This window comes from Mugil cephalus, chromosome 4 (assembly GCF_022458985.1).
Source record: "Mugil cephalus isolate CIBA_MC_2020 chromosome 4, CIBA_Mcephalus_1.1, whole genome shotgun sequence".
NCBI classification, from domain to species: domain Eukaryota; kingdom Metazoa; phylum Chordata; class Actinopteri; order Mugiliformes; family Mugilidae; genus Mugil; species Mugil cephalus.
Genome location: NC_061773.1, coordinates 8,170,906 through 8,198,149, shown reverse-complemented (window position 1 = coordinate 8,198,149; position 27,244 = coordinate 8,170,906). Strand labels below are relative to the sequence as shown.

The 27,244-nt window shown below is 42.4% G+C and overlaps 1 protein-coding gene across 2 annotated transcripts in view; it reads right to left on the bottom strand.

The window, feature by feature from the left end:
• The window catches only part of vgll4b (vestigial-like family member 4b), a 37,534-nt gene extending 10,857 nt beyond the window's left edge, over positions 1 to 26,677 (bottom strand). The window contains exons 1-3 of one of the 2 annotated variants that reach the window (XM_047583771.1): positions 26,515 to 26,677; positions 23,400 to 23,473; positions 3,964 to 4,189 (exon numbers count right to left, since the gene is read on the bottom strand). In XM_047583771.1, coding sequence (XP_047439727.1) covers positions 3,964 to 4,189; positions 23,400 to 23,463 — 290 coding nt within the window. In that variant the 5' untranslated portion in view covers positions 23,464 to 23,473; positions 26,515 to 26,677. Of the gene's footprint in view, positions 1 to 3,963; positions 4,190 to 9,492; positions 10,021 to 23,399; positions 23,474 to 26,514 lie in introns of those variants that run through there. The other variant, XM_047583770.1, reaches the window with a different exon arrangement.
• Between the last annotated feature and the right edge of the window lie 567 nt (positions 26,678 to 27,244).

Here is a 27,244-nt window from a genome sequence, read left to right as displayed (position 1 = left end):
ATGTTTGCATATCTAATGATAGAATGATCAAAACCCACAGGGAAGCCATTTTACTGTGTAAGGCTGTTATTGAATGATATATATTAAATCACATGCTATGTGTTATACTCTATCTAAGGCAGATAATGTAAACTTCTGCGCAGCTCTCTACATGGCATAGTTAATCTTTCAGATTTTCAGTCATGCAGAAACACTGATAGAAATCAGGCACATTTTTGCCAGTTAACTGACTACAGAGAAAGAGGACTGAAGAAAATCCTTTGTTATCAAAGCTGGGACAGATCGGATATGGGAATAACCACAACAAGAAGGCAAAGAAAACACACACACAGACACACTGAAGAGAAAAAAAACACCCATATGTCTCCCTCTTTTCCTCACATGCTCATTACATAAATAGTCCCATGTAAAACAAGAGGGTAACAATGACTTCACCAGCCTTGGCCACACATACACACACACACACTAACTCTTGCTCTCTTATTTTCTCCGCATTTGGCCTCTAGAGAAACCTCCATGAGAACAACTTACTGATGAAGTTCCCAGTAGCAAGCAGCTGCAGTTTCTGTACGCTACAGTACTTTGTGCAGCAACTTGACTTATTTGGATTTTGCATTTAGCCCATATATCTACAGCGTTGGCTTTAGAAGAACACATACAGGACAAGAGGAACACATACAAGTATAGTATGATTTCTAATCTTGTTGTTCACATCTTTTCAGTAGTTAAAATAATGTGTAGTGAAAAGAAATGGAAATCAAATCTGATTATCATGCATCAACAGGAAAAGCATGAAAATGGATCATTTGTTCCAAGCAACGACTTCCAGACATTTTCTCACTCATCATAGCTGATATCCATTGGTGATTTACAGGGCAAACCAATTCATAGGATTTTGTAAACCCCATCATATCTTTTGACGAACTTTGAATTTAATGGCATTAACAAAACTAGTAAATATTCAGTCTTGTGACTGCTGGATAGATGGGTTCCCGTCACTGGCTCCTATTTTTAAGGAGGATAGAACAGCTGAGAGGGAGCACTCTGCTCTGCTGTGTCTACGACGGCAGAGTGACGGGCAGGCGAGCAGGCAGCAGCAAGCTTCCAGCCCGCAGGCTCCAGTGGACAGGATAAGGCTTCTTTGTTCAAGGCTCCTCCCACTTGTCAGAGAAAATGAGAAAGTAGCCCCTGCTGCCTGACCTCACCCCACACACAAGCACGCACACAGATGAGCACAGATGGGAGAGAAAACATGCATGCATTGACAACACACACAATGACACGTGTGCGTACCTGCACCAACAGATAGATGCACACTCTGTATAGTCAAACAAATCCTATCCCTGGGGTGAATAAAGTATGTATGTGTCTATTTATATACATACTCATGTGTTTATGGTTAGGACGTACTCGTATAGCTTTTATATGCAGAATTTATCCATGCCAAATAACTTTTTTGTATTGCATTAGTGACTGGTTTCATCATGCCTGTTGATCTTGATACATTAAAAAAAAAAAAAAAGAAGGTTCAGAGGGTTCCTCTCACCCCAACCTGTGCCTCCCTTTAAGTTCAGCTTGTCGTGATTGGACAACAAAGGAAACCTGAGAGTCGTCCTTTGTAGCCCCGCCCAGAGCCCGAGGTGTCAGGTGTCTGTCTGTGCGGACGCCAAAAATATGACCGAACTTACAGACAAAAGAAAGCCAACTACGGGTGACTCAATGCAAACTCGCAAACTTTAGGAACCAACACCAGTCAGCGCACAGGAAAACTGCCATTTGTGCAAAACGGGGAGGTTTTTAGAAAAGGGGAGAATGAACACAAAAGCTTCTAAACAAAAACAGTCAACAACATTGAGCAGAGTAACCAGTGCAGACAAAAAAAACATCACAGCTACACAGACAGAAGCAGCCAGCAAAATCCAAAAGCTAGTAAGGATAGATAAGCATCTCTGGACTGAAACGCACTGTGTGGGCGTGTGCGCCGTTTTCAGGTTTTCTGTTGAGCTTTTTCCCAAGAATGGAAAGATAAGTCTATCATTTTCAAATTAAGCCTAATCACCGTCCCTACAATTGACAGATGAGTTAAATGAAACGGAAAGTTTCTTTAAGTTAAAAAAACCAAGACTATGTTTTTTTTGTTAGTTTTTTTCCTACGGTGGGTTTTTTTTCACGTGCTATTTTTAACTTAACTCTTTCTGTAACAACAACCCATCATTCTTCCCTTCAGTGCAATCGCTGGAAAGGCAGAGCAGCTAAAACTAGAAGCAAACTTTTCAGAGACTCACTCTGAATACAAGTTTCAACAAGTCACTCAGCAGTTACCTTTGCCAGGGGAAGAATGCCCTCAGAGAAACCTCAAATTAAATGACTAAAAAAAGACGCATTTAGGATGGCCCGAGGGAATTAGGTTTCCAGGATGAAGAAATATATATATATATATATATATCTTTGTGAACTGGAAACCCATGAATTGCCCTGCAAGTTTCAGCAAGTCAATGACCAAGTGGCTTTTGTTTGGTAGATCAGCCCAAAGCACTCGGAGTCAAATGACTTGAAGGTCATAGTTAAATAAAGGGATTACAGCTTATGTCTTGAAAATAATCATGTTACAATGAGCAGTCTGAAAAGTCTTACACATCATAAACTTTCTATCACACTTTTTTTTTTTTTTTTTTTTTTTACAGATCATTATTCTAACTAAGCAAAATGGTTGCATGTAGGATCTCTGGCGAGGGAGTTGCAACACCAGCTGAAAGCTGATACAACAATAAGTCCTATTGTACTACGGCGCGCAGAGTTGCAAACTAAAATTCAACTTGTGATACACAAGTAGGAGCATTTGCTTATCAACGCATGCAGAACTTAACCGCATAGTGAATATATAATGTGTCACGCTGGGTGAAAAACAACAGAATAATACACCAAGGGGAGGATAGACTTTCACCAAGTATAATGTCAATTCTCCCACCACTGACACATGCATAACAGAAAACAAGATGACTGAACAAATGTCAAGACACACAAGCTAATCCTTTGTTACGTGAGCCCAGATGGTCACAAGACTGAAGAACAAAGACCCTTCCCCCAGTGCCATGGGAACAAGTTGATTCAAAAGTAATTCCTACCTGTAACCCAATATATCTGAGACATGCCACACAGGCAAGTGAATATATACAACTTCCGCATTTGCCTTTGTTGTTTGAAAGCTCGTCAACCAAAAGCCCTTAATCTGTTCCGGGGAAAGATATCCCTCTCATATTCTGTATGCATCTGTATCATATGCTGCATGCTGCAAACAAATAATTACAAAATACACAACTACCAGTGGAGCTTTGGAGCTATTAAAATATATCTATCAATTGTATCTTCTACTGCACACCATTCTGTTACCTGAATACCTAATTTGTCATAAAAACAGCAATGTCATTTATATTTGCATGTGAACAAGCTGTAAGGAACAAGCAGAACTGCAGAACTGCACGGCTCTACCTAACACCTCCTTTCCTCTGCAATAAATAGCTATGGCTGGAGTCCCATGACTGACTTAGTCACGACTGCCTCTGACTCCACTGCCCCCAGCCCCAGCAGTCCTTCGCCATCAACCAGCACTCCAGAATCTCTGGAATCTCTGGAAGTGGGAATGTGGGAATGCTGGAGATGTGAGTAATCTTTCTGTTGTGCAGTCTCTGTTTCCAAGAGTCCACAGATCTGCGGTCATAAGGAGTGTTTAACACCGCGGAGCCAGCTAAACCTGGTATAGCACCATGGAGTCCAAACTGGGACTTCTGAGAAAGCCTGCCCGTATGGATCTTCACATATGGCCGCTAACCTTCACAAGCAAAGAAAAAACTCCTAACTTTTAGAAGGCAATGCCATTCAATCGCTTCAAAGTGTGTTAAAGGGAGAGAGACATACAGCGAAGAGAAGTGTGAGGTGATGGATTTTTTTTTTACGTGTACTCACAGCTGTGCAGCAAATAGTCGACTCATCTTCGCCACATGCTCATTATCGTCCATGTCACTGTCCCCCTGGTCCCCGCTCAGCTTCCTCTTTGTAGGGCTGATGGGAGGTGGACCCGTCCTGTGGCTGGAGATGGAGGAGGAAGATGAGGACGATGACGACGAGGAGGAGGAGGATGAGGACAGGGACAGGGACTGGAGTCTGGGGTCCCCTCTCAAAGCTGCTTCACCTGAGGAAGAAAGACAGGCAGGGAAAAAAGATGAGGTAGGGAGTTATGAATGAATGATATTGAGTCAGTACTTCAAAGAATGAGTCAATATGAGATAGGGATCGGCTGAATTCCACCTTTACACAAATTAAGCACGATATATAAATAAGGAATGAGTTATCAGTTATATTGCGAAATGACACATTATCATGTATATAGTTTTAAAACTATACTGAGACTGAATGCACAGTTGCAGTAGTTGTCAATCCACCTGCTTACACTTCAAACCGTACCATAAAATGTATGGTAATTAGTTGAAATAACATTACACTAAAGAATATAACCCTAACACTGAAACTTTAATCACGACTGAAACTTTACTGTACAAGCTGCGCTTCAGCTCAACTGGATTTTGTTGACTTATACAGTTTGCTGAGAGAGGCACAAACCTCTGGCATCAGCAGAGGAGTATCTGGTTAGGAATGTTTTGGAAGAAATAGTTGCGGATGGATTTCGCACATGTGTGTGTTGTGTGAAGTATTTCTCTTTCTGCAGTCTTGTCCTGGTACAGAGGGCCTACAGAGTTGACCAGTGAGTGGGAGTGAAAGCAACAGAGAGTCAGGAAAACTACCACTGGCTCTGTCTCAGCACGGGGACTTTCCACTGCTTCAGCCTCGTGTACCTGTCTGATTTTTCCCAAACAAAACATAAAGCCTGGACTAAAACTCCTATTGCAACACACAGCTTTCTTCGCCACTCTCATACCAAAAAACTTTTTTGTTACCAACTCTAGACACTAACATCCGATTATATCACACCAATACGCAGCATTGACGAGTTAACTGTTTTACTATAGATGTCGATGCTTACCCTGCATAACTTTTGGATGCACAAGGTCATGAAATCTGAGCTGAAAATCACTGAGGAGGCATGCCGCTGCCTTCTGATACCATCACCACACACTGAAAAACAGACTTTGTATTGAAACAAAATGTCTGTATGTTTAGTTTCAGCGTGGCCTCCGAGACACAGCAGCAGCAGCAGCAGCAGCAGCAGCTCCTCCTCTCGCTCTCTCTATGGCATGTTCCTGCTCACCCTCCTGTGTACCATGGTAACAAGGGTGACATCATTGTTTTTGGCAGGGCAGAGGGATGGCAAAAAAAGAAGGGAGACTATGACACCGCGCCGTCCAATCAGGATCCGGGACGCGTAAAGGCTTATCAGCGAGTGAGGCGCTCAACTAAAGGGTGAATCTGCGAGTGCGTCCCCTGCAAACAAGGAAGACATTTGACTGCGTGGAGTCAAACTGTGTTGACCTACTCAACACTGAACCTGAGCAACAATGTACTCGGTTGCCGGTTAAGTACACCGACCTAAAACTAGCGCAGCCCTGGAACAAACGGTTGTCGTAAGGTTGTGATGTTTTGTGTTTGTTGATGCTGAGGGAAGATCATCCATTTTTGGCAAATTCACTTTCAGGAAAAACTAAACAGTGAGTTAGACAAACTTTTTATACATAATAAACCAGCAACTTGATATCTATATTTTCCTCGGCCTTGTGTTAGGCATGCCTCTCTTCATTTTTAAGCAGCAAATGTGTAACCATGACATGTGCTCAGCAGCCACAAAATAAATTACAGAAACAGACAGGACAGGAGGACAATGCTACAAAGGACCAAACCACCTTGAGCAATTTGCTTCTAATTTAGCCTCAAATCAAAAGACAGATGGGAACAAGGAAAGTAGAAGGAGTACTGATATAATCGCCGTCCTGATACATGAAATTGGCTACAGCTTATTCTGTTCGTAGGAGAAATGATGTCTAAGAGGCAGCACAGTAGTTTGAAGGCATATTTAATATAGTATAACTTTGCGATGCAGGATTTTTATCTTACATTAAACCAGCAGACAATCAGTGTAAAGAGGGCACTAACACAAAAGTAAAACTCCACTCTGTCTTTTTTCCCCTCTGTGCTCTGTGAGTTCATTAGGTCCGCATGATCAAAGCCTATTTCTCTTGACACAACTTCAAACAGCTTGGAATCAGGATGAGATTGGATTACAAACTGAGGCGGATCTCTCTCTCTTTCTCTCTCCATTCTCATCGCTCTCTTTTGCCCCCTTCCGATTCTTAAAAAAAGATCCTAAAAGTCCTAGCGTGTCTCCTCTCTCTGCCACAGAGCAAAGTAGTTAGTTTTGGCCATTCTAACCTGAACTTGAGTCTCTTATTTAAGTATTTAAATATTTAAAAGGACATGCAAAAAAAAAAAAAAAAAAAGCTCCTCCACAGAAATTCTTGTCTATACGAGTTGAACTTTTAAACCAGATGCTAGATTGGTTTGATCCCTGACAGAGGGAGGAAGGGAGAGCAAGACAGACAGACAAAAGGGGAGCGAGGGTGACAGAAGTCAGAAGGCTTTCAGGAGGTTTTGAGCCTTGTTTATTTTCTCCTGCTCAGCAGCAAAAAGAGGAGGTCAGCATTTCCTGCAGCCCCCACTGCCAGGCTTACAACTGATAGTAGCTTCTGTCTCACAATTGACCAAAAGCAACCACATCCAAGAGAAATTTGACCAAAGCCGCTACTTAATATGATCAAGAAACAACTCAAAATCAAATGGGAGCAATTGCTCAGTGGGGTATTACAGTAGATTGACGTCTAAATTTAAAAGCCGTCAAAAGCTACACATTTCACTATAATTAAGGTTCTGATATGACATGTGACGGTAAACTTGTCCCTGGAGACCGAAATCTTATCTTACACTATATTTTGATGCCAGTTCACCTTTGTGGCTGTGTTACCTGGCACCATAAGCACTGACTGCCAGCTACTGACTGATTGTCCTTAACATTGCTGGTAAGCAACTGAAATCTGTCAACATGCACACAGTTGCGTACAATTCTTCACTTTTACTCCACATGAAATTAAAATCTGACATACCCATCCATTCTTAAAAGACTGCAACTCAATAGGACAGGCACGGTAGACGAATGTCACTTATCATCTGTTACATTTTATTACAAATTATATGAACTAAACTCAAGGTTGAGTATTGTTTATTGTCACTTCATACCCTTACAAATTTATGCCCTAAAGCTTCATCCATTGGCACATATGTTCAAGAGAACTCAGAAACCAGACTGGATACTGTATTTCATCAATTATATTAAAGGCGAACACCAGCTGTGTCAGACAGTCGCATCCGTACCTGCTGATAAATGTCAATGATGACATCCGCGTGAAATGCTTTAGGACAGCGCTGAAGTGTGCCAGTAGGAGCATGCAGGTGTGTTTGTCGGGAATCGCGTTAGAGTTGGTGCATGAGCATTTGGCCTGCTCATGCATATAATAACAAGTTGGGACACCCACAATATCACAAAGCTCTTCCAACTCTTTCTTGGCTCAACATGTTTGAACACCAGGGGGGTTTCTTCCACCTGTTTTACAGCTAAGCTCTTTTTCCTGTTCTTTTATCTTTGTTTTCTTATCATGAGGCACATGGTGGAGAAAGATTTGAGCTCCGCCAGCTAAAATCAATGCACAGAAAAACAAACACAACAATTGTCCAGAAAATACTTCCAGAAAAAAAGAAGGAAAAAAAACATTTTATCCAAATTAAAAGTGTAAAAGGATGACTTAAACTGCCCCCTCCTCTCATCCTCCCGTAATTCTTTTCCACAGAGAACAAAACGATGAAACATGACACAGGTGAAGGTTTGCGGCGACGAGGACAACCCCCATTCTGACTGGCATGTATCCCAGGCCGGTAGCAGGCTCATCCGCAACACATTCCCCGCACAGAAAAGAGAGCCTGAATAAAACTGTCACTGACATTTCACAAGAATGGGATGTGACCCCAAACTATTGGGCAAAACGTGAACAGTCACATGTCTGAATGCAAGAATCTCACCTGCAGTTTGCCAAACAGGAATTACAGCCACCCAACACTTTTCCCGCAAAGGATTACAAACAGACAAAAATATAACTCTGTTGACAGAGGCCTTAATCACAAGCCAAACCACAAAACAAAAAACATCTTCTACTTCTGCTGCTAACGCTTTCAGTAAAAAACAACCTTGGCACAGAAGCTCATTTTCTGTCACGCGCCTCTCTGGCTCCCTCAGACAATCTGCAAAATGGTTCACACAGTTTTAATGGGAGCGGGCACTATTACAGGTTGATTATACGGTACAAGACCAGGAGAGCTGTTAATTGCTGCACAGCAGCACCAGGTAAAAGTAGGTTAATGCACAGCAAAAACCTGCTGACCAGTTTAGTATGAAAAGGTTCCACCTGTGTCTCCCTGCAAGCTTCTGTATTTTGTATAGATTACCTATAAATCATGACTTTAGAAAAGACTGTGAACAGTAATTTTTTTCTTCTAGACTTTAGTTGTTATTCCTTATTTATAACTGACAACATCCGTTAATGGTCATGTAAAAATCTCAAAAAGCTGAATACCTGCTTGTGAAAACAGACAAGGAAATTTCTTTCTTTTATTTGATCCTGCATGCTGGAAAAGAGGCCAGGAACAGGACAGAGCTTTCACACAGACCCCCGGCCCCCCTCCAAACAGACTAGGTGATATTGCAACCCCTGACATGTGAGGAGAGGAGCTGCACTACTACAAACTCAGCCACTTTGCAAAGATACGGACGTCTCCTGCTTTGACCATCATGACATAACATGAAATCCAATACTGCCAATGCCACCAGAAACAACTTATGAAGCATGGAAAAGGGAAGCAATCTCACATATTGTCCAAATGAGAGACACAGATTTTTAAAATGCAACTGCGTGTGTGCTGCATTGGATCACAAAACAACACAATGAACAAATCCTGGACAGTTGCGTTAAAGGTCAGACACTTAACCACAAATATCTTTGATTATCAACAGAAAAGGAAGCTATGAATAACAAAGCGCAGGGAGTGAGAATGTCTGTGTAAATGCTAATACAATGAGTCAAGCGAACACATTATTTCAACATTTTACCCCCAAGAGTTTTCCAGTCTTTTTTCGGATAACAAATAGAAACAGTTTAACGCTAACTACGTTGCTACGTAACGTACGTTGGCGTCAAGTTAAACCCGTAGAAAAGCGACAACCGGTTCAAGTCGGTGTGTACGTAAAATAAATCAATTTATAACTTCAGGTAGTTGTTTTATATTAAGTTCTACAACTTTCTGTTGCCGTGGTTATGGAAATGAGCCGCTTGTTGGTTCGTTAAAGTCAACTTCAGAGAAAACTTGCTACGTCGTTAACGTAACGGCCACTTCGAAGTTTTAAAAACAACCGTAAAAACGCCCACAGACGGTCCCGTTTACCTTCGTAGCAGAGGATACCGATGTTGTTGTTCATTTTGTCCAGGTACTGGTAGTTCAACAGGTCCATTTTCGTTAGTAGCATTTATCGGGTTTTTATTTAGAAAAAGAAAAAAGGAAAAAAAAGAGACCAGCTTTTTTCTTCTTCTTCTTCTTCTTCTTCTCTCAAGCGACGGTCAAAAAGCTAAAGGCCCAGCCTCGAACTTTCTCAGGAAAAAAAACAACAAATCTAAAAAATAATAATAATAATAATAACCAAAGTGTTATCGCAGTTGTTTTGATGAGTTTACGGTACTTTTCTGAAATACGGATAAATGTATAGCGGCGACACAGAGCAAATAAAGGAAAGAGTAGCGTCAGTTCTCCTCACAGCCAGCTGTAAGTCGACTGCACTGACACGCAGGCTATGCTTGGTATGACTCGTACGCTGCACCAGTGGTTTCCTCCGCTGCTGAGAGGAGCGCACTGGGCATGCTCGTTAAATCCCTGGAGCGCCTCAAATATCAGGGATGTTTTACGCACAAGATCAGCCTCTCCAAACACATCCAGAGAGAGAGAGAGAGGGAGAAAGACAGAGAGGGAAGGGGGTAGAAAGAGAAAGAGAGAGAGAGAGAGAACACCCTCCCAAAAAGCTTCAGCTCGACCCCATATTAAATCTTTGAGGGAGGATACAATACGGATAGAAATAGTCCCAGCGCTGAAGTTTTGCCAAGGGATATTCAACATGTCAAATACTGTTGACGCACATGGGAGTCTCTCCAGGAACATAGAGGAGATAACTGGAAATCATAGGTGCCATAAAATTACGTTAAGGCCACCATAACCTTATCTCCGGCAGGGAGTCCCTGCAGGAGTTGCAGTGAAAATAGTGAAGTGGTGGCACAGAAGCCATAAAGTCAGTTATAAAGTTGTCTGAATATGGATAATGTAAGAAAAGTATATGAAACACTATTTAAAGAGGAGGGGGTAGGGGGGCTTCGCTTTATGAATATGTTGCCTCACTCTCATCACAAATCCACATCATGTGATTTACACACAAAGTTTGGTCCCTATAGAGGCTTAATCAACATGAATTATTGATGCAGTTCATGAAATGCTTGTAAATTTCCTGTAGTCGCCATGTAAAATGAAAAGAAAACTTACTTCCCTGTACTGATTTCAAAAGATAGAAAAGTTAGAGAAAAACCTCCAGTGGATCTGCAAACTGTTAAGAGTGGACCTCTCCTGCCCCCTGGTGCCCGGCATGGGCTATGTGTTTCCTCCTCAGAAGGACTGATGTTTGGAAAAAGGAGTAGTTTCCCCTCAGGACAGATGAACCGAACATGAATATTACTGTCAACACATTACATGGGAGGAGTGGAAAGAGCAGAGAGCAACAACCTCCTCAAGGGTATTGGACCGGGAACACAATGAGCCGGGTGTGTCTGTGGGAGTTTACATACAAACACACGCGTGTAGTTTTAGCGTGACGCATACCTGCAAACACACGGGCTAGAAGCAAGACACATCATGAAAAAGGTGAGGCAAAATACTGAGACGTCTCTGTAAACAATTAAGGGTTGAACAAGGCCAACCCAAAGTTGTCCTTTTGTTGGACGGTTACAGTAACATGAAAAGAATATAAGTAAATAACAAAGAAAAGAGATAAGCAAAGATAACCTCTGTGGTGGATTCACCTCTTTATACTTTGATCCATTCAGGTGAACATTTAGAGATTCAACACAGAATTAATAACAGATTCACAGATTTCTATCTCAAAAATGTTTCCCTTTACTTCTAACACTGTTCAAACCTGTGTATACACACAAATGCCAACAAACACAGTATGCATCCGTATAAACAGACTCATACACCCACTTCATCCTGCTTCACAAACACACGAGCCCAAACACCTCCCCCCTTCTTTCTCAAACACCACACACAAACACACACAAAGGCCTCTACCCTCTTCCCTACTAGCCTCCCCCTCCAAAGACCAACGCTCAGAACTACGGAACATGGTCCTTGTCTCATTGGACGGCCATTGTCTCTAGTTTCACACACACAAAAAAGTTGAGTTGAGTTCAGACTCCATTCAGTCTCATTTAAAGATCACCTAAAGTATGAGGCCTGCCGATAGACTTTGTTGTGTACCAGCGCAGCACGACGTGTGTGAATGTACGTCCAAAGCTTTATAAGGCTCCAGATATTTCAGCCCCACAGTTTTCATGAAATATGCACCTTATTAAACCTGAAGGCTGAACTATAAGGGACAGTGAAAAGCAGCAACATTGCATCTGTGCACACAAACGCTCAGACAGTAACACAAAAGTAAAAAAAGACTGCTGCCTCCACGTAGCTGTAAACCTACAGTGTGGTCCCTTTGCCTCCCTGCCAAACTACACAAACACTGTCAATGTGTGAGTATGAGGTATGCCTGCAGTCTATAGTCCCCTCTCTTCCTCCAGTACTCTCCAATGAGGAAAAGTCACATTGATGGCAATCCATGTCAGTCCTCGCCATCGATTGTGTTCTTTTTCACACTGTAATCCTTCCCCTGAATGTTACATGTCTTTATTATTTAGAGTACAGGACATTTTGGAAGCTTCTTAGATCGTATTTCATTGTTCCTCGTCGCCAGAGAGAATGAATTCATAGAAATAAAGTTACATTTGTAACTGCCCCCTCTTCAGATCTGCAAACGTATCATTGCTGGTTAACGTATACCACTTTTCCAATAGTGCACCAGTTTGTTAATGTGACCCCACTATGCTGCAAAAAAACAGAAAGATTTACCTGGTGGTGATTAGCTTCATCAGCATTGTGTGAACCCGTAGAGCTTGAATGTAAAGGACGTTCATTTATCTGTAAAACTGCCACACTACAGCTTTAAAAAAACTTTTGCCAACTAGAACAACTAGAAGATTTTCACTGGAAGTGTCAGCAATGGCCTGCTGATGACCTTTCGTGATTATATTTAGTCATTCTCCAGACACTTAACTAAACCCAAAAGATGTTAAACTCACAGTGGAAGAAAAGTCACAAAATATCACCACGTTTTGTACTCTTGAGATTTAGGGTGTCTGTCCAAAATGTCAACCTGACGAGCTAAAAAACACAGACCGACTGAAAAGTTTCTGATATTTCTGTCTGAACTAAAGTGGTGTACAGAGCAATCAGCTGAAAGCACTGGGTTAATTTAAAGAGATAACATGTCAGTCTTTTATCTGGGTTGATATAGATTTTAATTTGTAAATGGATTTCTATGATTAAAATGTCATAACAAAAGGGTAGAAATTATGAAGTCCGTAGAAGCTAAAAGCCAGAGCCAGTGTATTTTCTCCTCTTGTGGACATCAGTAGCAGCGAAATCAGTGAGCCGGTGAGTCAAACAGAGATCAACCACTGAACACAGCAGCTCCATCAGACACTGAAATGGGTCCTTGACCATGTGCTGAAGCAGCTCAATGAAGCTTTCCCCGGCAGAGAAAGACTTTAATGGCTCCCAAAATCTTTTTGGATTATTAGGACTGTGACAGACAGCTGAAATGTACCTTCAAGTGCTTCAGTTGTACAAAATGGAGCCCAGCTTTCTCTCTCAGGTTTGAGTGGACTTTGTGTGACCATGGAGCTCACATCCTAAACATCTGTCTCTTGATTATCACATAATACTGACAGAGAATATACTGCAAATGGAAAACATGCTTTTTAACACACTGTCTTTGTTCTGACCTGGCATGCTGTAAGATGAATAAGTATACTAAGGAGATTAATGGTTACACAACAATTCCACCTCTTTTTTTTTTCCAACGCTGTAACACACACACTCAGCTTAGCCCACAAGGAAATAACCTTTTCTCCTCACAGTTTCCACAGATTGAGTCAGAGGTGTCAGAGTGTGAGGCTGACGATGATGACCAGCGCTCCTGAACATAATTTTATCAATGAATAACTAACAAATACACACATGAACCGGTTTCTAACTTTCTACCTGGTGCACAGACGTCTTCTAAAGTTAGACCTCAGTAATCCGGTTTGAATCATTCTTATAAATGATTTACGTTAGTTTGTAACTTATCCATCAGCGCACCCATGGACACACCAATATTTTATTTAGTCGGGCAGGTATGCAGCCGCCCCTTCCTGCTTTTGTGACAGTTTTCATTTACTTCCTGTGTGCCTATTTATTGATTTAATCTAAGAAGGACAAGATAATCTCCTGCAGTGTTAGGTGTCTCTTCCAAAACAGGTCTGGGCTTCTCCAGAGAGAGGGTGTGCCTGGGTAACGCCGCCGCACAGGACAGGTGGTGATTCATCGAAATGCTTCATTAACACACCGCAGTGCAGTGACATAAGCACCTCCAGAGTAAAAAGTGAGATCGCAGAAAAGAGAGTGTAAAATCGAAAAGAATCCTGGTTCTTCTCATCTATTCGAAAAAACATCCCCACGGCTTCTCGAAAAGGAAGCAATCCCACTTTCAAACTGGTCTTAAATTTGTTTGTAAAAACATGATCTCAATCTGACAGGCTGGAAAAACAGCTCTCAAACTGGCAGAGAGCAAAGGTCAAATCCTTGATTACTTTACGGTACGTCTGTTGAAATACCAGCACACCATTACTGGCTTTGTTTACATGGTGACATAATAGATGGAAGACGTTAATCCCCTTTGTAATTTGTCGTCTCAGTTCTTGGTATCAGGGTGGTTACTCAACTTCATCTTTACATTGAGGCGGTAAATGGTCTGCTTACAAGTATGCTGCCTCCGAACACCTGACAGACCCGTATTGCAACCTTTGATGCCACACGCTACGTTGTCTGGGTTTAATAGGGATTTGTCTACATTTTTCAATATTCAACCCTCTCAAGACACACCAGGGAACAAACGCAGGCTTGATTTTCTTAAGCGCGAGAGGTTTCTGGGAGTGTTTGGATGACAACACAGGAGGAAATATCAGGTTACTGCACCGAAACAATGACAACAACAGGTGACTGTGTGGAGGCAGAGCTGTTCTGTCATTTCCCACCTTTGTGTTTCTTGTGTGTGACTCTGTGGCAGTCCTCTCGTCTGTCCTTAAAGCATTTAACTTTTTATCGTAAAACATAGTGCAGCCTTTTTTAATTTACAGCGGAAAGGTAACCAGCTTCTAACACCTTGAGTCATTAATACGTAACTTTTTCTGGTATAATACGTAACAGGCAGACAAAAGATAAACGCTCGACCGCTGCAATAAAATATACAGATCCCAGTGCCCTACTTTGTGTATTATAATGCATTAATAAACATTTAAAACACAGCTGCTTACTAGCTTGTAAAAATGGCAGATTTTGTGTAGTTTCTGTTTAATAGGAATTGAATCTGTTATGCTATATGAAATTCAGTGGCTTGTGTGTTGAGAGATTGTTCTGTGTCTGTGTCACTAAATGTCAAACACTTTTCTTTTTGTGACAGTTCGGTCTGCTCCATTTAACTGTTTTTGGCTTAACTGTATGTTAATGTGACATCACAGATCACGGATTAGAGAGAGTTTACACCCCCTGAGCTCTGTTCGTATAAATACTGAAGTCATTCCTCTAAAGCGTATTAGGGTCCCACTCCATGATCAGCGTACAGCAGCTTTCAGACACAACTGGAATGTGGACCACGTGGCTGCTGACACTTGTGATTAGGAGGCAGTGCACCATTCATACTGGGCAGTAACAGACGTTGAGTTGTTTCAAGGAAGGAAGGATTCTGAACAATATCACACTGTAGTGGTGAACTGCAGTCACCTGTGTGCTAATATTTACTTTATCGCTAAATACACTGCACGTACAAAGAAGAAAGTCATTCTCAATAAGAAAAACTATATTTAAAATCTATAAATAGTAAGTAACATATGTAGTTTTAAATGAACTAGTCGTACCGTGATGTGGAATCATATACAGTGCCATGCTGACGCTATGAAGTATATAGTAAAGGGCTTTACATTAATGGAACGAGTATTTAGAGCGTGGCAGGGGCCTGTGTCTAGGGGATCACTGTCCTTGTTGATGAGGACAATTGCAGGCAGGAAGGGACTGTGCTCATAGCATGAAGTTTTTGGTCCTGATGAACTGCAGCCTCCTGCCAGAGGGGACAGTCCCGAAAAGTTTGCGTCAAGGCTGATAGGGGCCGCCGTTCCTTCCCACCTCCCTAACGGCCACGGTGTCATATGATCTGTACAGAATCATAAGTCAGGTATGTGTTCAAAGTGTTCTCTAACTACCAAGACATCCAAGCCATCTGGGACCTACTGTTCTTTATGCACCCGTGCACCCTGCTTCGCTTTTTAAGCTGCCAGTCTCTTCTCTCAAACTGGCCTGCTTTCCACCTCCTTTTCGCCTGCTGCATGAGTTCTTCTCTTGCCATGCTGCCTGCCGTGTCTTGTTCTGGGACTTCTAAAGTGCTCACCTTTTCTCCTGCCCTCCACGGTGCTCGCCAAATGTTGTTTACAACATAAACAAAGCCAACATGAGGCACTGACACTGGCTGCACTTGCTTCACTGGATTCTGGTGATGCAAGTCTAGATATCCGCAGTTTGCAACCGACTGTAACACAACTCAGTTCTTACTTGACATCTATTCTTAGCAGCAGGTTCTCTCTTGCAGGTTTTAAGGTCGGTCCGCCTGTTTTACGGCTAATTAAAGAATGGTCAAGCATTAAAATATATAAGGCCAACAGACAGATTGTATTTTTAGTAATGGAAAAGGATCGCTGCTCCCATTGGCCGCCCGGACACATGACAACATTCTTGTCATGCTAACAATTAGCTGGCAGCAAACTGACCCCGGGAGCCTTATCATTTATTGGCAAAGACGGTTCCTACATGGGACAAGAGGCTCCGTGCCACTGCCACTACTCATGCTCTGAATCTGTGCTTGGATTACAACCGGCTTCATTAAAAAGAAAAATCAGTTTGTCACAGGCATACTACTTTTTTTTTTTTTTTGCACTTTAAATGTTAACTTTTTCTTTATGAGAGGCAATCCTGTTTCATTTCACTCCGGGTAACTATGGCGCGTGCTATCAAAAAGCGAGGAATGTGAAGTATGTGTGGTCAGCACGGCTCTGAGAAAAGGTTCCCTCGCTTAGACAGCAGAGCTGGTATGGAACCAGCAAGCGTGACATTTGCAGAGAGTGAATGCGGGACATGAATTCTTTAACACATTTCTGTCTGGATGGCAATGTTAAGAAAGATCACTTTGACCAAGGGCCTTAACAAGGCCCCCACCCTCCGACCCTCCGCCAGCCTTATCCCTCTTGCTTGAGTGTGGACAAATACAAAAACGTGAGCATCTGACTCTGTGACTCAATCCATTGTTTGGAAAATGAGGAAAACCAGATATCCACTTCAGTGCCAAACACGTTGCTGACAGGTGGAAAGAGTCAACAGGTGGCAAAAATGTCTCAGAGGAACATATGCCTGTCCACGGCGTCCAGTAAATCAGTTTTGCTGTGACAAGATCACATTGCAAGGGAATGCGACGTCTCAGATTTGTGTGAAAAAAAAAAACTGTTTATGTCCACATGGAACAACAAACCGCTGGTGAAAGTAAATCACTCAAATTACATCTTTTCTAACTCAGCTACACACAACTATTTAAGAAATGAGACAGCTGCCCTTACACATGCCAACGGACAAAAATGTTAAACTTTTAAGTTAATGTGCAAGGCAGAAATGTTGTGCTAAGAGAATAACAAGAGATGATAGTGTTTAACCTCATGGCTTGAGACCGCAACCCTGTGACACTTGACCTTTGACCCGGTGACCGCGGCGGCTTAATGCCGCTCTTGTTTTAATGGCTGCCTGCTGAACCATGACACTGAGAAAGCCCTGACATAACGCTTGACCACTGCACACATGCAGACCTGTCAACAGAGAAGTAACTGCTGGAAAAAGTCTATGTAGGGGCACAGAGAAATGACTCCAGGTCAAAGAGATGCTAACAAAAGATGATAGACTGATAGTAATAGGGAATTACTGGGAAGCTGTCACTCTAAGCACAGACGGCACAGCAACAAGTTCGGGGTGGAAAAGGCGGACCGGGGGACTGTTCCAGTTTCTTACAGTTGAACAAAGTTAAGCAAACTGAAAAACACTGTAGTTCAGTTAAATTATAGTGCAACCCCTGTTAATTTATCCTAATCACCTCCCCTACTTTGTAGTTCCCCTACAGAGTTGTCAAACTCATTTTAGTTCAGGGGCCACAAACAGTGGCAGTTTGATCTCAAGTGGGCTGGACCAGTAACACAATGGCCTAACAGCCTATAAATAATGACAACTCCAAATGTTTCCCTTTCTTTTAGTCCAGAGAAGTTCATTCGAATAATGTCAACTGGACTTGTAGGATTTCTTGAAGACGTTTCGCCATTCATCCGAGTAGCTTCTTCATTTTAAAATTGTTAAAACTTTAACAACAGGACATTTCTGAAGAAAAAGAAGAAGAAGAAGTGCAACTTCTGTATAGTTCCAGGTCTCAGTGTTGCATGTGCCCACAGCTCTTACTAAAACTGTGTGAAACTTAGGAATAGCAATTACTGTTGTTGGGGATAATTGCAGTCAATCTTATCTATCTCTTCAATGTAATTTTTGCACTTTGCAGATTAGACCCTGTGCCAGGCCGCTTTTAGCCCGGGGCTCGTATATTTGATACCTGCGCCCTACGTGATCAAAGGCGGCAGCAGGACTCTCAACATCTGAATAGTGAATGTCGTGATGAGAAACAGAAGTGCACAAGTGTAACGGTAAATGTTCAAGTGGGACAGATGAATATCACCTGTGCGTCACTTTGACCCAGTCATCCGTGATCTTTACAGCTCCGATAAAAGGTCTGCTGATAAATGGGATTTCTCTGCTGCAGACACACAACAACTGATAGGAGACAAACTGTGTTAACAGCCATCACAGAACCTTGTTTATCTACGAACAGACAAGAGGCAATGGCTGAGGGACTGATAGGAAAGTGGGTAATAAAACACTAGTAGTGCTGGATTTAGTGGAGCATTCCGCCTTTTATGCACACACGGCTGATTTGTCATTGCGCAAACTTGGGAATAAAGCTATAGCATCGAAAAACGCAAGGACTGTTGAGCTTACGGCAGATATGTTTGTGGCTTTATGATGACATGTTGTCAAACTTGCCTTTTGCTTTTATTCACTTGGCTCAAGACACTTGAGCCAACTTGAAAAGATTGATTCCACTGTCATGTCTGTGTTATGCAACCAGATTATCTTAGTTAACTTAGCATGCAGTCTCCGTTCAAAGGTTGATCTCACTAATTAATATATATTGTACAAAAATGGCCTTTTAAAACGTTTGTTGTCTTTGTTATATGACCCGCAGTCTTACATTAGACACTGTGACGCATGTGTTAAACTTTTCCAGGTTGTGACTTTGACATCATTTTAAGAAATGATGGAGAGAGACGGTGCGCCTCATTTCATCTCATCTCATCTAATCTCCTACTGGTCATCCTCAGTAGGGTTGTGGGGGTTGCTGGAGCCTACCCCAGCTGTCATTGGGTGAGAGGCGGGGTGCATCCTGGACAGGTAGCCCGTCTACTGCAAGACTAATTTAGGATCACCAATCAACCTAATGACTATGTCTTTGGAGGGTGAGTAAACTGGAGTACCCACGTAGACACAGGAAGGACGTGCAAACTCCAGAAAGGCCCGAGTTGGACTCGAACCCGGAGGTTCATGCTACGAGGCATCGGTGCTAACCGCAGAGACACAGTAAGTTTATATAATGTGACTTAGTCATACAGAGTTTGCTTTAAAAAAATATATATAATGTGTCTGAAGAAAATGTTGACATTCCTGGCAGCTTTTGTATTTCCTACCTGGTTGGTAGCATGCTAAACCGTTAGCCATGCAGCATGCTAAGCTGTTCACAATGGTAATGCTATGCTTCATGCTCATGCTGTCTTCCTATCCTGCAATCTGATAATTGGTGAAAGCCCATCTCCTTTTTGTTTGGTCACTAATACATCCCAGAACTTTTAACTTAACCTACCCAGCCACTCAGGGAAGCTTGGTTACACAGATGGAGTTATGCTGCTCATTATCTCTATGCTCAGACTATTATCTGAACTTGGTTATTACCTGTGTTACGTTACACAGGCTGCACTGAAAGAGACCCAGCAACCTGGACAGGCTGAAGGGCAAACAAACTCCTGGCTGAAGAAGCTCTACACACACCCAAAAACCAAACCCATCGTAGCCAAAGGCACAGATCCTCGATCAAATTACCACCCACCTGGAACACCATTTACCTCCGGATAAGTTTCGACAATGCACCGTGATGCAAGTTTTCCCATTTCCCTTCAGCATTGATCGGAGTGTACACACACCGGAGCATCAACAAGCTCTGACTAGTCTTATGAGCTCATTTGATGAAAAGATGAAACTTTAAGCATGGATGCCCAAGACATTGAGTACAGCATAAACGTACCTCTGCTATTGTGATAGAGCTCCATATAAAACAAGATTAACATTATGTTTAGTTCAGTGTCGGCACAGGGTCAAAGCTTGCTCTCATAATATCCAATTTGTGGATATAAAAACTATGAATACTACTGCACTGACTAGATTCAACTCTAACCAACCTAATTTTGAATGAAAGGGACTAAAATTCAGTTAGGGACTTATTAATTTAAATCCTGTGTAGTTGCTGAATTGCTCAGTCTGGTCAAGTAGACCATCTGCTTAACATAATTCAGCAGAGGGCAGCTCAGTACAAAGTAGTTTCCTACCTCCCCAGCTAATAAAAGGTCTTACAGTTTTCTCTTTTGAAGGGTGAATATAGAATAATGCAACCTGAAGAGTTGTTTCTCTACACGTAGCTGCAGGGTCTAAGTGTTTCCTGTAGTTTTTGAGGTGTGTTCAAGTGCAACGTTTTCGTGTGTTTGGTGAGACCGTTAGCCTTTGTTGCTGTCTTTGACGTCGTGTCTGTACCTAAACATGCTTCTGTTCACTTCCTGGCCCTTCGTATGCTATCCATCTGTCTCTTTACTCAGAGGAACATGACGCTGATTCCCTTGGATCAAACCCACACTACGAGTTAGGAAAAGTCCTTCAAGAGTCTGAACAAATCATGGAAACTTTAACAATGAAGGGAGCATTCTGCGACCGTGTGTGTGTCCGCGATTGTGGGTGTATTCTCTAAACAAACGAGCAGGATTTCAGAGTGCCGAACTAGAACACAGGGCACTGCTCAGATCTGAGCCAACCGACTTCTCTTGGCTACAGCTCCTCTTTTGTTGTGGTTCCTGTCAAGAACAAAAGGTCCATATTCCATGTCTTCAGTAGAGCCTTAAACCGCTGACCTCTGTTTAGAATGACTTACTTTGACCTAACATCCAACATCCAACAATGAGAATAATCAGGGTCTGCTGACTGACAGTGGCACTGAATAGACAATTAAACTAAAAAAAAAAAAGTTAAAAAAAAAAAACATTGAGTACACATTTAACAAAAAACTGAAAGAAACAAAAAATTGATCTGTTATCTGAGCTGGGGCTGCAGTGCAATCCAGACTGATTTCAAATACAGGTTTACTTCCAGGAAGGGTGGAGCACACTGTGCAATCTTCCAAGCAGCCACCAAAATTGCTATGGAGGGGCGATGACAAGTATTAAGCATCTCACCGCATTCACCATTAAACATAAGGCACGGTTTACTTCTCTGCTTTTTTAGTAAGTGTGTAATTACTGTATATCCAAGCCAAGGTCAGAAGTATCCGAGTTAAGACCTGTGATTAGTCTCGCATGCAGACAGTTTGTCCACTGACAGAAGGCGGCTCGCTGACAGCAGAGACCTGTCCCGCTGAAGACTGTGCATAAATACATAAGTGTGACAGTAAGTGTGGCATTGGTTCAGATATGTAGCATAAAGCAGCCAGCAGTCTGACACACAGGCAACACAGTATCTGTGGGATGATCCACAGAGGCCCCTCCTCTTAACCCATAGGACCCAAAGGCTCCCACTAACAACATCCTGTTACCAGACACCACAGGACACCCTCAGAAGACCCATGTCTATTCTCTGATGACTCACAACTGTTTTGGAAGCACAAGGGAGACCTACACAACATTAGGAAGGTGGTCATACTCTCACAAGCACTGCATGCATGGCAGTAATGTGTGTGAAGAAAAAAGTTTAGGAAAGTTCTCACTGAAAAATAGATTGAATAAATCTAGCAGAGATAGAGTTTTTTTAATGTTTCATAAGGACTTATTCATTAGGATTAAAACAGTCTCAATATCTGTCCCTGGCCGACTTTTGGACAATACTGTAGTATATTTCCCCTGACTGAGTCAAGCGGGGTGACCTCAAACAAATACATTATTCATGAACTGCATTTCTCTCGAGACAGCCCTTGTATAATTATCTGTAGAATGTCCAACAGACAAGGGTTATCTGCAGGAGGCAGTCCATACTTAAAAAAAAAAAAAAAAAAGCTTTCTGATTCACATTTCTAAATGTTACAAAATGCAACACCGGTCCCGGCAAGCCCCGTGCAGCGAGTTAAAGGGGCTGCTGTAAAGGCAGGCCCGAGACTCTCCCCATTCTGTGTCAAGTGCTGCACAGTCATCAAAGAAGTTCGTCATGAACTCAAACGAGTTGGCAGAGCCTGTCTACTTCGCTGCCTGTCGGCCCCGGTGATAGCCGGCCTCCTAGCTAGTCTGTCAGACTGGCTAGGTTTGTTGGCTAACTTAGTTAGGGCATTTTATTCTGCACTATTGTGGAAACAGGTCGAGGGCATTGTCTTTGGACAAAGAGGCCATGCACTGCTCGCAACACAAAGTGACATCAGTGCAGGGGGAAAAAACAAAAACACTGCAGGGGAGCGAGGGAGCACAAGAGGAGGGGAGGAGAGCTCCCAGGCCATTTTACTCAGAACAGCAAGGAAGCTGATATTCAGCTCATTTATCCCAAAGCATTATGGGAACATGACGGTGATTTGTGAGACTTCACATCTAAAGACATTCCCATTCTCTCTGGGTAATTATCTTGCAGAACATTTTTTGATTAAACTAACTTGAAATTTCTAGATCTAGAGATTATGTTTTCCCCTATGTGAGATGTGAGAAAGAACAGCGAGCCTGCACGGCAAATGAAAATACTTGTTTTTCTTAATGGGATTCAGTACATAACTTAGTGCGTAGTCATGTGCTTAAGGAGCTTTAAAAAAAACAGCGTAATGGATTCCTGAAAGTTAATGAATCCACCTGCTAAGGAGACTAAATAAACATGCTAATCTGATGCACAGAATACCAGTGCATATCAGCTATCTGTGCTATCCACTGAATGTTAAGTGTCCTTGAAGGTTTCACTCGGCTCTGCGGCCTACTGGCTGCAGAGGAGCCTGCTGAGAAGGATTGGCCACTTCTCCTTAATCTTGGAAGGAATTTTTTATTCATCAACACCAAAAAGTCTTCAAACATGCATAGCAGAGAAGCACAGGGAAGACAGAAGAAGCCAGAGCAGGAGAAGTCTGAAAGGGAAGTGACAGAGAGAAATAGATGGACCAGGGTCAAGAAGAAGGCAGAAAGTCAGGAACAAACAGAAACAAAGAGAGACAGAAACCCCACCCTGATTCCTGTGAAAGCAGGTTAACACAAGCAAGCGGCCGGTTAAAAAGCAGCGGTGATGGCGGTTGATGGCGGTTGGTCTTATTTGCCTGTGTGTGTGTGTGACACTTCAAGCTTGTGCAGCACAAAGGCTCCTATTGTCTTGGGGCAGAGAGCAGGGCCGGGGGTTATGGCTGAACATAATGTTGCACTTCATCTACATGTAACACGACTCCAATCATACAAATCGTTTGTCCACAGCGCACAAGAGAGGGGCCAAAACACATGAGTCTGTCTAAACTCCACAAGAGGAACTGGGAGCCTAGGAAAACTTACTTTCTTCTTCGTTCGCATGAACAAATGATGCTGCTCTTGACAGGACATCCAGTGGCGTCTCCATGCTTGGATGCCTGTGGGACAGAGAGGAGGGCAAAGCTGTCAAAAGTTGAGGGATGTTGAGTCATTAAGGCTCCACAAAGGTTCCAAGGTCTTACGTGTAAATGTGACTTATTTTAACTGCTTATGTTCGGTGAATATAAATCATAAAGATTTTCACAGATGACAGTATGTGACTTTCAAGTGCCTCTGTGATTAACGTTGTCTCAACACAAGCTTTCCACATCATTTCAGGGGATTTGTTTTGCCTGGATTATCAAATGTAATATTGATGGATGTAATATTTTGTCTTTGCACAACAGTCAATAAATTTATACAATAGTCAAAATCCCGAACAATTCAGTTGAGAGTATCCAACAGCAGCCTTGTTCCTACATGTGGCTGTTGATATCAGACTAAAACAATCCTATTAATTCTCATATGTTTAGGTTCCGATTAGCAGTTTGAAGGGTGAACTATTAATCCTGCTTAACTCCAAGCCCTCTGTGCATGCAAGTGTGTTCTTGCATTTTGCTGAAGTTATTTTCCTCTACGTTAAGCTATACCAGGGTTATTTCATTATATCTCCAAGTTGTGAGTTCACAAATGGGATTAACCTGCAAACAGTCCTAGTCACAAGCCAATGAAGGCAAAAAGAAAACATTACACTTTTACATTTATTATTATAATACACCGACTGGCCAAAAAACAAAAGTCACCACAAAAAAAATGGTCAAACACTCTAATATTTCATTGGACCTCCTTTAGCTTTGATTACAGAACATATTTGCTAAGAACCTTCTGTAAGGTAACAAGATTTCCATCCAGTGTTACATTCATTTTTCTCCAAGATCTTGTATTGATGATGGGAGAGTCAGAACACTGAACAAAGCCTTCGCCAGCGCATCCCAGAGACTCTAAATGGGTTCAGGTCTGGACTCTGTGGTGACCAATCCATGTGTGAACATTATGTCTCATGCTCCCTGAACCACTGAAGCCCAATGAATCCTGGTGTTGTCATCTTGGAATATGGTTGCGCCATCAGGGAAGTAAAATTCCATTAACCTGGTCATTCAGTGTATTCAGGTAGTCAGCTGACCACATAATGTTGCTGAACCTAGACCTGAGCCACTGCAGCAATCCCTGATCATAGCTCTGCCCCCACAGGCTGGTACAGTAGACACTAGGAATGATGGGAGCATCACATCATCTGCCTCTCTTCTCACCCTGATGCCCCCAGTGGCGGAGCTACATGGTGGCCAAGGGTGACCATGGCAACCCCTGGTCACTCCCCGGTCATCCCACTGGCCACCCCACGGCTGTGGGATAATTTGACAAAATGAGGTGCAGAACATTAGCTCCTGCCATTAACACATGGACACATTTCACCGCAGCACCCACCAAACTTTGTGTGGGAGGAGATGCCATAGTTGAGATGTTCCACGGTGTTTTTTCTTGTTTTAGATCTCTCCAGATCAAGGGTCGATGATACCACTAACCGTTTTCCCAAGTACAGCTTTTAAAGAACTTTCACTGCCATATAACAAAATTTACTTGACTTTTCTTCATTGTTTTCATTGATTACCAGAGTACATCCAATTGCTTGCTGATGTACAGTATGCCTTATATATATATATTATTTTTATTATTTACATTTGTGGATATTCTCTCTTAAGATTTCAATTCTTAGGAATTGCTGACAAAGCTGCTTGTTATAAGGTCACATAAAAAAAAAAAAAAAAAACAACTACAGTGACGGTTATAACAATGAAAACGGTTATCTAAGACACTTCAGGTATCTACTTATTGCCACCCCGATGTAATAGTCTCACCCTGGCCACCCTGGTTAAGAAATGAGAAGCTACTCATTGCATCAGCTGGAGTTAAACAACTTTTACCAGGTGAAAGATGCAGCAATTATCCAGCAGGATAATACATATTTGCTTAGTTAAATCCAGGTGGCCACTTTTGTGTGTGTGTGTATTATCCAGCCATTCTACAGAAGAATTGAAATCCCATCCATTGTGACGAGCTGCCACTCTAAAATACTACTTACACCTATGCATCACCAAAAGAAAAATAGAATACTTAATTACATGTTATTTTGTTTGACGTTTTCAATGTTTTTACTTGTATTGTAGTGTACATACTTCTACTTGCGCTGCCTTGACGCATCACTGTTCTATCCACAATTTATCATATTATTTGTGACCTTCCTAAAAATCCTGAAAATCCTCGAGGATTTTTAGGATTTTTTTCCACGATGTGGAGCCTTCAGACGCGCTGCGTTACTAAGGGTATTTATTTGTGGGGAAAAAAGGAAAGAAAAAGAAAAAGGGCAGCAGCGCGCTTCTCTTCCCTCTTTCTGCATTCCTGGGATACCTTCCCCTAATTTCCCCAGGAAAATAGCGTTTTAGAGCAGCCTTATCATTGACCAATATCCCTGCAGCTTCAGACTACACTGCAAATATTTCAGGGTTTTTGTTTCGTATATAACGTCACAACAAGACGGCAGCGGTGCGCGTAAGAGGACGCAACAAACTTTACGCGATAGTAAAAATAAAAGCGGGTACGGACAGCAAGTGCGTACACTCATTCCCGGCAGCCGCTGAAATGTTTATGACTCAGTGCTTAATCAACAACGATGCAGCCTGTCTAGGAAGGATCACATACAAATAAAACCGCAGCAAACTGAAAATGCCACCAAGGAGGAAGCGCTCCACTTAATTTGCTGTAAGGTTTCACTCTCTCTACGCATTTAACGCGACTGCGAGATAAACAGGGGGGAAAACATGTGGCGAAAGTCGGTTCCTTCTTTCCTTGACATGAGGAAGAAAGTTTGGGAACACGACTGCGCCGCTTGTTATATCGTCAATGAAATCTCAACCTTTGAGTTAGAAGGCGGATACGATTTGAGGCGCTTTCTCCAGCAACGGTCTGCATCTACGAGCTGAACGTTTCAGAAAATGTGACTCGGTTCACCCTCGCGCACGGCTCAGATAAAGAGCGCACTCTCATCCCACCGAGCCCGAAACAACGTCAGTCCCCGCACAACTTCATGTTCAGCAGCACATACCTCCTTCAAGCGCCACTTTGGTATCTTCCGGTGTCCGCACTGAAATAAACAATAAAACAAATGCGCGTTTAATCCCCGCGGAGATAGTGAACCAAAATCCGGGGCCCGCGCGCCCGTGTACGAGGAAATACAATAGCAGCAGAGCTGTCGGGGAGAAAGTTGGTAGTAAACTAGTAAATGAGGAAGAAGAGGAGGAGGAGGGAGGGAGGGAGGAGGGAGGGAGGAGGGAGGGAGGGAGCAGGAATGCCTGGAATGATGGAATTCAGTTCCTAGCAGGTGGTGAAAGTGAAGCGCGCCGATTGGTGGAGGAGTGGAGCAGTGATATCAGCATATATTATGATAATTGCGCATTGCATCACGTCCTCTGAAGGTTAGGTTGCTGCCACAGTGTGTGCGTATTACTCAGGGAGGGACCATGAGGTGGTGAAACATTTAGTAGATGACTGGGGAAAACTGTAATCCCCCTCCATCCTGCGAGGCAGTTAACCCTCTACCTCTCAGGAGGTAGAGTGGAGTTCTTCATTTCCCCAAGAAAAGCAAGAATATCTTACGGTAAAACACCATGCAGTTATTATTAGGCCGACTGAGTGTGTGAGCAGCGTTTTATTTGTCTGTCAAAGTGGAGCAAGCTTTTACTACTTACGCACTTATTTGCCAGTTTATTAGGTACACTACTGAAAACAAATCCATCTTTAAATAACATTTAATCTTGAGAGCCGTTGATTGAGCT